This window comes from Staurois parvus, unplaced genomic scaffold, assembly GCF_062004578.1.
Source record: "Staurois parvus isolate SC_StPar_1 unplaced genomic scaffold, SC_StPar_1.0 ptg000205l, whole genome shotgun sequence".
In the NCBI taxonomy this organism is placed as follows: domain Eukaryota; kingdom Metazoa; phylum Chordata; class Amphibia; order Anura; family Ranidae; genus Staurois; species Staurois parvus.
The window spans coordinates 9,312,865-9,324,942 of NW_028318001.1; the positions used below are offsets into that span (position 1 = coordinate 9,312,865).

At 40.8% G+C, this 12,078-nt stretch overlaps 1 protein-coding gene across 2 annotated transcripts in view; it reads right to left on the reverse strand.

The window, feature by feature from the left end:
• Positions 1-12,078, reverse strand: part of SDR16C5 (short chain dehydrogenase/reductase family 16C member 5) — a 55,234-nt gene that overhangs the window by 19,530 nt on the left and 23,626 nt on the right. For both annotated transcript variants that reach the window (XM_089678468.1, XM_089678469.1), the window contains exon 3: positions 2,537-2,668. In XM_089678468.1, the coding sequence (XP_089534594.1) occupies positions 2,537-2,668 (132 nt within the window). The remainder of the gene's footprint in view (positions 1-2,536; positions 2,669-12,078) is intronic.

A 12,078-nucleotide genomic window follows, 5' to 3' on the forward strand; every position in this document is an offset into this window, starting at 1 on the left:
AACCCTTGGCTATTAAGCAGAGCAATGATGTAGGGGAATGGGTAGCACAAGTATTTGGTTAGGTCAGGACTGCACATTAGCTGCCCTGGCCATCATTCTTCTGTTAGCTAGGACAAGGGGTAAATACATTTATTGGTTATATTTAGGGATTTTAACAATCACTTCTTATAAAAAGTTCTGCTTTTTAATGAGACTTAGCCTCAAGGCAGCACAGAAGCCCCAGTTCTGAACTTTTCATGGTTCAGGGGCGTCACAGGTTTGGCAACATATACTGGGCTAGAAGACAAACTATTAAATTACTTCTTCAGAATAAAACTTCTATCCTGCAAATCTGAATCAGTAACTGTGTTTACTCGATCATTCCCAATGGCTGTTTCCATGGAACTCAACAGAACACAGCTGAAATGTAATTTTGAAAATCCTGTTGACTGATTTTTTTTTTTTTTCATGAAAAGAAATGAAAACCATAGACAAGAGACTTGAGAGAAGAAAACATGAAGCATTTGCACAAAAGGCAAAACAGACTGGCTAAAACACGGCTATCCAACTTCATTTCTCCAGGGCCAAACACAGGCCAGGACTTTGATGCAAACATAACCATTTTCATTTATGAGCTACATAAAATTTTATTGTTTTGAAATAACAAAAAAAAAATCCTAAATGTGACCACAGACATTAATGGCACTTATATAATAGGAGACAACCCACCTGCAAACACCAGTAACCGCCAAGACTATCTTAGTCACTCATACAACACTCATTAGTTGGTAATGATGTGACCAATAAATCTTGATATAATAGACAAGAATATGGGTCAATATTACAAAATAATCATTATATACAATAGTCAGAAATGCTTGTTGTGTCTGGAGCAGTTCCAGAATGTCAAAGAAAATGGAATGAAGTGTATCTAAAGCCAAACATTATTGGATAGTGTGTGCAAGGGTTAGCAATGCTGTCAACATCTTATCGTCATCTCTGTGCCCACTGTGAAGATTCACAATCTCGTCGTCCTAATAACCAGTCACCTTGGGGTTTATTTACTAAAGCTGGAGAGTCCAAAATCAGACTCCCTTCTGCATAGAAACCAATCAGCTTCTAACCTCAGCTTGTTCAATGAAGCTTTGGCAATGAAACCTGGAAGCTGATTGGTTTCTATGCAGAAGTGAGTCTGATTTTGCACTCTCCAGCTTTAGTAAATAAACCTCCTTGTGTCTACAGGACAGAAAGTCTCCTCAACAGGGTAGTGACAGGAAACACATTATGGGAGTTTTAACCCTTCCCTACGATTTTTAAAACTAAAAAAAACCCTAAAAAATAAATAACAAAAAAAATTGAGTTTAGATAGTGTATCTAAGTACTGTTCCCTTGTGCTTCAAGATTGGAGCTTCTTAGAAGGCCACCAGACTTTGTCATCAACAGCAGTGTTGGCTTTAGATAAACTTTAATCCTTATCAATGGTGATGAAACCAGCTATCTCACTGCCTGATGATGTGAGATGCTACGGTTAAACAACCAACTTGGCCGACTAAAGCAGGCCATAGACGATGAGATTTTTTTTTCCTGCAACCATAGGTTGAAAATCGCTCAATTTCCCCAATCAACACAGTCAAGGTTGATGGTGGAATCACTCCCATGAAGCTATGGTGTTTTCCTGGCAGGGGGGGTACGGGGAGCTGTCCCTGCCAGGAGAACACAGTGAATATTGCTAGTGACTACTGTATAGCTGCTGACAATCGCATGTAAAAATCGGGTGTCCTGGTTGTACCAAAGTCGATCAATGGATTGGCTTGGGTAAATTCAGCCTGCCCATATATGGTTCAAATCCCGGCTCGTCCCTGCTGAACTGGCCGAGATTTTAACCATCTATGGCCAGCTTAACTGTGTCTTTTCTCTTGAAATAGGTTTTATATTCTCATACAAATTATTGGGAATGCAAAACTTGTTTAAACAAGGTCAAATGAAAGTCAGAATCAGTCAACTGCAAGCCAAATGCACCCATCAATGAATACTGAATGCTCTGAGAAGTCTCTCAAGCTGATGCCACAAACATAAACCTAAAGCCTTTTGACACAGGCCCTCACCCTTTGTTTAGCCAGAGAGCTGAATTAAAAACAAAAAAAAAAAAAAAAAAAAAAAAAAAAACCACACAGGTGGACAGAGGAATCCCACACCTCCAAGGCCCCCCTCCACGTGGAAAAAAGCGCCGCGATTGCGGCAAAAACGCCCTGCACGGTTTCACACTTTTACAGCACATTTTCAAATTGAGGGCAAAATTGCGGCAATTCTGCCCACGATTTGCAAAAACCTAGTGTGAATGGAGCCTTGGGGAATAAACCCCAAACACAGGACTCTAGTTGGATGGTAAATCACTAATCAATATCAAAATGATGGCCATTGCTTACAGGGAACTTTAGGATGCCATGGAGCTCAGATCATGAGGGCTGGGATAACATATTCCTCAAATACTGTATATATTTTGTATACACTGTCAGCAAGAGGTCTTGTAGGTCGAGTGAAAAAAAAAAAGAATTACCCAGAAATGTGCCATGGTGTTCACTTGCATGGTTTTCTCTACTAGAGCATCGGGTGAGTCGATGAATTTCTTTCCAGTCACTATGCCAGCATTGTTAATTAGGATAGTAACATCTCCAACCTCTTTCTTCACCTAAAGAAAGGAAGAAAAATCTAGGTGAAAAATGTAAAGCTTGCCTGCATATCATTCTTGACAACATCCTCAATCTATGGATAACATTTATAGTTATGATTATTTTGGTTTATCAATATTTTGGTGTCCATAGACTAGACTCTGATCACAGTAAGACATCATCCATAGGGATATTGAATTTGTATCGCCTGTTGCCCGGGACATGTAGTTCCGGACGTCATTCAACCTCTAACACTGCTGCGGGCAAGCAGCAGGGCTCTCTATTGAGGCCGGGAAAGAATGTAATGCGGTGCGATGTGCATTGCATTACATTCAGGGGAGCACATGGGAGACATACAGGGTCTATAGAAAATATAGAGTACTGACAATTGTCGCCATTTCACCAGCGCACGCAAATTTAAGGTTTGCCATGTTGGATATCTATTTACTCGGTGGAGCCTCATCTTTTATATTTTACCAAAAAATAGGGTAATTTATTGCTTTTTGTGCCCTAAAATTAATTTAGGTGTATTTTTACCTTTGTGGTAATATCGTGCGACACAAAAAATTGGAACTACCTCTATTTTATTCTCTAGATTCTTTGCCTTCAGAAAATATATAATGTTTGGGGGTTTAGTGTAATCTTCAAGCCTAAAATGATTTTTTAACGTGTGCAAAAAACAAAAAAAAAGGCTCTGCCACCAAAAGGGATAAAGGATAAGCCTAAACTCCCCTTTCCTGACAAGCACCCAAGCAGTGCTATTACATGGCAAGGTCTCTTTCCTCCCTGCTAGTCTCCGGGTGCAGTGCTGGAGACAGGCAGGCAGGGCAATGTTAAAAAGAAAAAAATTAAACATTTAAGTCACCATAGAGCCCCTTTTGATTTTAAAAGTCCCAGACATTCCTAACAACACCTCAGATTTAAATACAGGTGTAACTCGGTTTACGAATTTAATGCGTTCTCCGGGACATTTCGTATTGCGAAAAATTCGTAAACCGAAACCCATAGGAATGCATTGAAACCAATTAATTTGTTCCAGAGCAAAGAAAAAAGTTAACAAAAAGTCTTTTATCTGTTCAAAACTCTTTATAAAGTGCACTTTAAAAGATAAATACTGTATAGGGACATGATTAAAAATTTCCTGAATGGCGCCAAAACTCGATGCAAAAACCGCTCCAACACCTCCACACTCTATGCCACGTGCTACCCACAGACTCCAGCATGTACGGGGCTGCCGCTATAAACCTCCCAGGTGCAATTCATCCTGGGAAAACTTGCTTCGTGTTGCAAAAAAAAATTTGTAAATGCATTGAAAACCAATTAATCCTTCTGGGCGTCAGAAAAAAAGTAAAAAATAAAAAAAGTCTTATCTGTTCAAAACTCTTTATAAAGTGCACTTTAAAGGCACGGGGCCGGTACTATAAACCTCCCGGGCACAATGCATCCTGGGAAAACTTGCTTCGTGTTGCAAAAAAAAATTTGTAAATGCATTGAAAACCAATTAATCCTTCTGGGCGTCAGAAAAAAGTAAAAAATAAAAAAAGTCTTATCTGTTCAAAACTCTTTATAAAGTGCACTTTAAAGGCACGGGGCCGGTACTATAAACCTCCCGGGCACAATGCATCCTGGGAAAACATGCTTCGTATTGCAAAAAAAAAAAAATCGTAAACCGAGGCATTATTTTCAATGGATTTTCATTCGTAAACCGAGGTACGCCTGTACGGTTTTGGTTAAAATTTATTCTTTTTTTTAATCTGGAAAAGTAGATTGTCATGAGGGACAAGTAGATTGGGACCCAGATTTAGTTCCTTGACAAGTAGTCTTTTAAAAATTTCCACACCCCTGCACCAAGCAGGTCAACAAACTGATCAGCTGTTAAACACAAAATGCATCAGATCACACTTTAGGAAAATGACTATTTACCATGTCCTTGTGCCAGTCACACAACTGTATATGTGTGAAAAAAAAGTAGAATGAAGAAAAAATGAGCAGCTCTTGATTTAGCAGGTCATAGCTTTGGAGGGAGGGGGCATACAAGGACATAGAACACCCATACTGATTTCAAAGCAGGCATACACAGATAACTTGTTCCAGCTATGTGCTTTAGAAGATCCACCCATCTGTCTTTTGGCAGCCATTCCAGCTTTAAATATTGAGGCAAACATTTAACAAGTTACATTTAACTATATAAAGTGTTTTATAAAGATAAAGAGGGGTTTTCTGTTTACATTATCCCTCAATATAGTATCAGTGTAAGCAGACCCATGGAGCTTCTTTGTTTGTTTCCTGTATGTCCACATGATCATATTTCTCACACACCAGCAGTAAATTAGTGTTGCCAGCTATAAAATGCTCTAACGCTGAAAAACGGCAAAATGCAGTAAGGCTCCACGCACACTGGTAACGGTAGCGGTCTAAAGTCACGTTAAAAATGTGAGTTTTTCAGCTTTTTTTAGTGTTTTTGCATTAGAGTTCAGCTGCATTTTGCAGCGGTTTCCCACTTTTGGTAAAAAAAAAAAAAATTCCAAAAAAACGCCGGTTTGCTGCGTTTTACAGCGTTAGAGCATTTTTACAGCTAAAAAAAACAAAACAAACAAACAAACAAAAAAAAACAAAACTCTAGAAACCCACTATTCCTGGGTTTTTGTTCCAACCAAAAAAAACTTCCTTGCCAAAAAACGTTGATTCCAGTCTATGTGTGCATGGACACATATGATAACATGCTGGGGGGTTTACTAGCTGTAGAAAAAAAAACGTCAAAAGCTCACTCTCAGGCTACGGCACAGATTGTGGTCCAGTGAGCTGGAAACTCTTTGTGCAGGGTGCAGCTGAGCGTGGCATTGTTCCGCACGTGAGAGATTGGCTAGTCCTTCGGTCACAAGTTGGTGAGAAGGGTTGGGGGTCTGACGCCGCGCCAGTCACACCTTCATGCATAGAATGCATGAAGGTAAAAAACCTGGAGCCTTTAGAACCACTTTAAGATGGGATATGATCACAATATACAAATCCTTAAAAGCGCTTCCAAAGCCTAAACATTTTTACCTTACCTGCATTAAAGTAAAAAATATTTAGGCAAAATCACCCCCTCCACCCCTATACTTACCTGAGCCCTCATTCGATCCAGTGTTGTAGCCATCTGTAGTGGCTCTCACCGGCTTTGCTGAGGCCAAAGGCTCCTGATGCTGTCAGTCAAATCCTGTGACCAAGGAGCAGGGTCGAGCTGCACTGTCCTTGTCTATAGATGCAGGCAGCATAGCTCAGGATTGAGCCTGCAGGTTTGCCTCAACAAGAAGCAGCTTCCTATGGTGTCACCAAGAAAAGCACGGATTGTGTGCAGGGGACCACATATGAGGAATATGTGGATGTTCTGTGCAATTCTATTGCACAAAGTGGGTAAGTATAGACATATTCCTTATTTTAAAAAAATTAAACTTTACAATCACTTTAAAGGGTGACTCCAGTATTGGAAGATCGCTTGAGAAAACATGTGGCCACACAATGAAGCTGGACAAGAAGTGATTCAGTCTTAAACTGTGTAAGACTAGGCTCACACCTATGCAGATTGTGATTGATCTGTTTCTGCAGTGCGTTTTGGCTGCATTTTGCTTTCTTTAAATCTTTTTCCACTTGCTAGGCAGATTTAAATGCATCAAAAACACACTACATGCTTTTTTTTTTTACAGCGTTTCCATTGAAGTCTATAGAACCAAAAATGCAACTTTGCATTTAAAAACATCCCTGACCCTTTCCAAAAAACACATGGGGTGAAAACACGGTGATGTGAACGCGTCCCATAGGAAATCATGTTAAATGGACTATAGTGCGTTTCTGCAAAACGCTGCGTGTGAACCTAGGGTAAGGGTTTCTTTTAGTGGTGCACCGAAATGAAAATTCTTGGACCGAAACCGAAAATACAGGATTCATTTGACCGAAAAATGAAATGGACAATTTATTTTAAAAAATTTATTTTTTTTATATATAATAGTATTACATTTGACTTATTAATATTGTGAATTTAAATGAATATGAATACATTTTCAGCATCTTGAGCAATAGGCTGCTTTTGCAGTGCTTTTGCATTTTAAAACAAAGGCACAAGAAAAGCTCAAGAAAAATGCATCCCTGTAAATTCAATGTATGTGTTCACACTGGTCCATTGCACTTCCCTTGCGGTGTTAAAAATCCTGCTTGCCGCAGGATGCACTTCCCCATCTTTTAAAATAGATAATTTAGTTAAGTTAGTTTGTTATTTAGTTAAGTAAGTTACATAAGGGCAGCAAAGTGGCATAGTGGTTAGCACTCACGCCTTAAAGAAAATAAAAAAAACCACACACACAAAATGTACCTCCCCATTGAGGCCTGGTTCACACCAATGCGTTTTTTAGGGCTTTTTGCAGAAATACACTACAGTCCCTTTAACATGGTTTCCTATTGGACACTTTTTTTTTTTGTTCTGCTGCATTTTTGGAGAGGGTCAGGGACTTTTATTAGAAACACAAAATGTTGCATTTTTGGTTCAATAGACTTCAATGAAGATGCTGCAGAAAATGCACTTAGTGCATTTTTTGTGTGTTTTCAAGCGTTTGTGATGCGTTGTGTTTTTTATTCTGTCCAGCGACAAGTTGTCCAAAAAAACAAATTCAAAAATGCATCAGAAAACGCGTGTGCAAAAACTCATAACGCACTGCAAAAAACGGACAAAACACAAACTGCACAGGTGTGAACCAGGCCTGAAATGCATTGAATGCACATCAAAAACGTACACATGTTGTGTTTTTGATGCATTTTTAATCTGCCCAGCAACAAGCTGGCAAACAAAAATGAAAAAAAATGAAAAATCGCATTAAAAAATGCGTCAAACAACGCAAATGGCATTAGTGTGAACCAAACCTGAAATGCATTGAAAACCCATAAAAAAATGCAAAATGTGGCAAAATCATACGTTTTCGGCGGCCATTATCGACACCTTTTTCCTGTCGGGGGGGAGGAGGGGGTTGTGGGGGTAATAAATTAAAAAAATTCTTAGATGGGTTTCTTATTGAACACAGGGATATTGAAAAAGGTAACAACATACACACATATGCACATACTCTCAGGCTGAACTCAACGGACTGTTGTCTTTATTCAACCTTACTAATTATGTAACTACGGAAATAACAGATGGGTCTCTGGTGAGCAATTTATTATTCTCTTTGCCTTTTCATTTACCAGTACTTGTCATGTGTAAACAAAAATATATGCTGGAATTTTGTTTTGTAAGATAGGCTGATGTTTATGTTTTTGTGTAGAAGTCACATGACTATGGACAGCCAAAAAGTGACACCATAATTCCATACAAATTCAGATTAGTGTAGCAAGATGTGCCATAAGCAGGGTTTTACTGTATAAACAGAAGGCATAAACCGGGCATGAGAGAAATATGGGGCTGCCATTGCTAACCTCCATCCAAAAACCCAACTTACCTGGCTGTTGTACTTACCTACTTGTTTCAATACTCTGTTTCAGTATCCTTATACAAACATACATACTTGCTCCAGTATGTATGCTTGTATAAAAAAAAAAAAAAAAGGTATGACAGTAGGCAGTATGTTCAGGGACAGAGTGTAGAAGATACCAAAGTGGGCAGTATGCTCAGGGACAGAGTGTAGAAGATACCAAAGTGGGCAGTATGTTCAGGAACAGAGTGTAGAAGATACCAAAGTGGGCAGTATGTTCAGGGACAGAGTGTAGAAGATACCAAAGTGGGCAGTATGTTCAGGGACAGAGTGTAGAAGATACCAAAGTGGGCAGTATGTTCAGGGAAAAGTGTAGAAGATGCCAAAGTGGGCAGTATGTTCAGGGAAAAGTGTAGAAGATACCAAAGTGGGCAGTATGTTCAGGGAAAAGTGTAGAAGATACGAAAGTGAGCAGTATGTTCAGGAACAGAGTGTAGAAGATACCAAAGTGGGCAGTATGTTCAGGGAAAAGTGTAGAAGATACCAAAGTGGGCAGTATGTTCAGGGACAGAGTGTAGAAGATACCAAAGTGGACAGTATGTTCAGGGACAGAGTGTAGAAGATACCAAAGTGGGCAGTATGTTCAGGGACAGAGTGTAGAAGATACCAAAGTGGGCAGTATGTTCAGGGACAGAGTGTAGAAGATACAAAGTGAGCAGTATGTTCAGGGACAGAGTGTAGAAGATACGAAAGTGGGCAGTATGTTCAGGGACAGAGTGTAGAAGATACGAAAGTGGGCAGTATGTTCAGGGACAGAGTGTAGAAGATACGAAAGTGGGCAGTATGTTCAGGGACTCCGACTCAATTTTTTTAAAGATAAGCAGCATTACAGCCAGGCAATTAGCATTTTCTGACAATGGCAGTCCCCTTGCTTCTCTCATTTCAGATTTTCTTTAAGCAAAATAGGCAGCAGTTCCTCTAAAGTTGCTCAACAGTAAGAAGGGAAAATAGTCCTGTGTATAACCGGCCAGCAGATGATGATGCAAGGAACAATTGGCCAATATGTCCCACCCTGTCCTGAGTATTGGAGGTCTCACAATAAAATAAACCCACAAAAGAGCATCAGCTTTGAATGTTACATGAACCATTAAACAATTTTCCCATTTCAGGTCTTTAGAATTTTTTTTTCCAGTTACATAGATTTACGCAGATCCGTCTTTCTAGGAATCTGTGAGTAGTGCAGTCAACAACATCAAAGAGCAAAAAAAAAAGGCTGAGCCAAATCTCTTCTGCTTGCCAAACTTTCTGTATTTCTCAGTACAGCCCTGCCTGCAGAGCTGTGCCAGGGATCTAAATTGGGTTCTTGTCTGAAAATTACACATGTAACAAAACTGCAGTTATGTAAGACACTGCTGGAAAATTCCAATTAAGTCCAAACCTAGGATAGCGCAAAAGGATATTTCTGTAAGAGGGGCTGGGATATTGGCAAGGAAGAAACCACTGCCTGGGACCTGATTTTTCTCAGCGCCTTAATTTCGGCAATTCACATATTTTATTACATCTATTCCATACACTGCACCTCCTTGTACAGGCACTAAACTGGCTGGGGGGACATAATGCAGAAGGGACTTGACTGGATGAGCAATGACGTTTTAGAAGAGATGCAGGTAAAACATCATCCATACATCTTCTACAACAAAGAAAAAAAAAAAGATTATTTAATGTCTGGATGGTGTGAAGTCAAGATTCCAGTTAGACAATGTGCAGATAGCGTACTGTCAAATTTTAAAGCTGAACTCAGGGAAAACTAAATGTTCTCCCTTGCAGTAAGGCTGGGCCTGCACTACAACAGTTAACTGCTCTTTCCTGTGTAGGTGGACCAGGTACAGTTATTTTTTACCTGATCATTAGCTCCAGCAAGCTCCTCCATGCTGCTATAATTCCCTCTCTGCAGCCTATTATCCCCTGCACTCTGTCACTCCAAGGTCCTTTGATGTCATCCAGACATCATCAAGATGTGGGGCAAGGCCCACACTACAAGTGTCAACTGCTCCTTTCTGTCTAGGGAAACCAAGTACAGAAGTGTTTCTTACCTGATCCTTAGCTCCCACAAGCTCCTCCATGCTCGTAGACTGCCCTCCTCAGCCTCCTATCCCCTACATTCTAGCGCTCCACGATCCTTTGATGTCATCAAGACATCATCAGGACGTGGGGCTGGGCCTGTACTACAAGCGTCAACTGCTCCTGTCTAGGGGGACCAAGTACTGTACAGAAGTGTTTCTTGTCTGATCCTTAGCTCCCGCAAGCTCCTCCACGATGGCAGACTGCCCTCCGCAGACTCCAATCCCCTGCACTCTGGCGGTCTAAGGTCCTTTGATGTCATCAAGGTGTGGAGCTGGGCCCACACTACAAGGGTCAACTACTACTTTCTCTCTAGGGGGACCAGGTACAGAAGTTTTTTTTTTACCAGATCCTTATCTCCCACAAACTCCTCCACGTTGCTAAGCCACTCTCTGCAGCCTCAGTCCCTGCACTCCAGCAGCGTTAGGTCCTCTGACATCATCAAGACCAATGCAGGGGTCATAGCCCTGCACTGGATGTGAGGACACTGAGGGAAGTCTACTGCTGAAGCATAGGGGAGTGCTGTCTGCCAGGCAAGTAAAAGTACTTTTCCTTTACTCTAGACAGAAACAAGCAGCTAACCCTTGCAGTGCGGGTGCAGCCCCACTGCAAAGGAGATCTTTTCTCAGAGTTGGGCTTCCTCAGTCACATGGGTGCCCAGTCCCACAAACTGTAGATGGGTCATTTGTTTATCCAGCTTGAGCTGCCAAGGTGCTGCGTGCAGGCAGCCCACGTACATGTATTAGGCAGCCCATGTACATGTATTGGGATGGACTTACCTAATTTTACAGGGTTGCAGGTATGTGCGCACCCACGTGCATGTGAAATTGGACAAGTGATTGTGTCCCTGCAGCTCCTGCATTCCTATACACTTACATGAGCTGCCTGCACACAGCACTTGGTGGCTTCAGCTGCAAAAACAAACAGTCCATTCACAATCTACAGGCTTCAGTGCCTGTGTGAATAAGGTCCAACTCCAAGTGAGATGAAGTGTAGTATCACATTTTAGGCGGATAATGTGCAACTATTGCAGTGACAAATTTCAGTTTGGATAATGTGCATGTATTATGGCGACAAACTTCAATAGTGTTATATCAAATTTCAACTTCCTGGAGTTACATTTTGTGCTTTTATTTGGCTAGTGAGCAGAAGCCAGAAGCTCTGACTGCCTGGAAATACTTTTAGGAAGGAAAACAACAAATACACATATTTTAAAATGATAAATTTATGTGCGATAACAAATGATCCCTAAACAGTGCCAATGGAGATGCAAGAGTAAATCTTTACAACGTGGAAGGATTTGCCCTCTTAGAGGGCCTATTCACACTTGTGCAACCAACACACATTGTAAGCATACTGCAATGCATGGTAATGCACTACCATGCTATGAGGCGAGTCGCGTCACAAAAGTTGTTGCAGGTCTTTTTTTGTGTGCATTGCCTTCCCATTTAAAAAATGGGCTACCTTAACGTAGTGCATTAGTATACCCACACAGTTCTCACCAAAATCGGTGTTTTTATTGGATGGTATCATCGCCTCTCAAAAATTCAGGGTGCAGAAGGTAGGACAGTGGGCAGAATTTTCAGGGACAGAGTACAGAAGGCACAACAGTGGGTAGTATGTTCAGGGACAGAGTACAGAAGGTACAACAGTGGGCAGTATGTTCAGGGACAGAGGGAAAAAGGTATGACAGTGGGCAGTATGTTCAGGGACAGAGTATAAAAAGGTATGACAGTGGGTAGTATGTTCAGGGACAGAATATAGAAAGTAAAGCAGTGGACAGTATGTTCAGGGATAGAGTGTGGAAGTTCTGACAGCGGGCAGTATCTTCAGGGACAAAGTGTAAAAGGTATGACAGTGGGCAGTATGTTCAG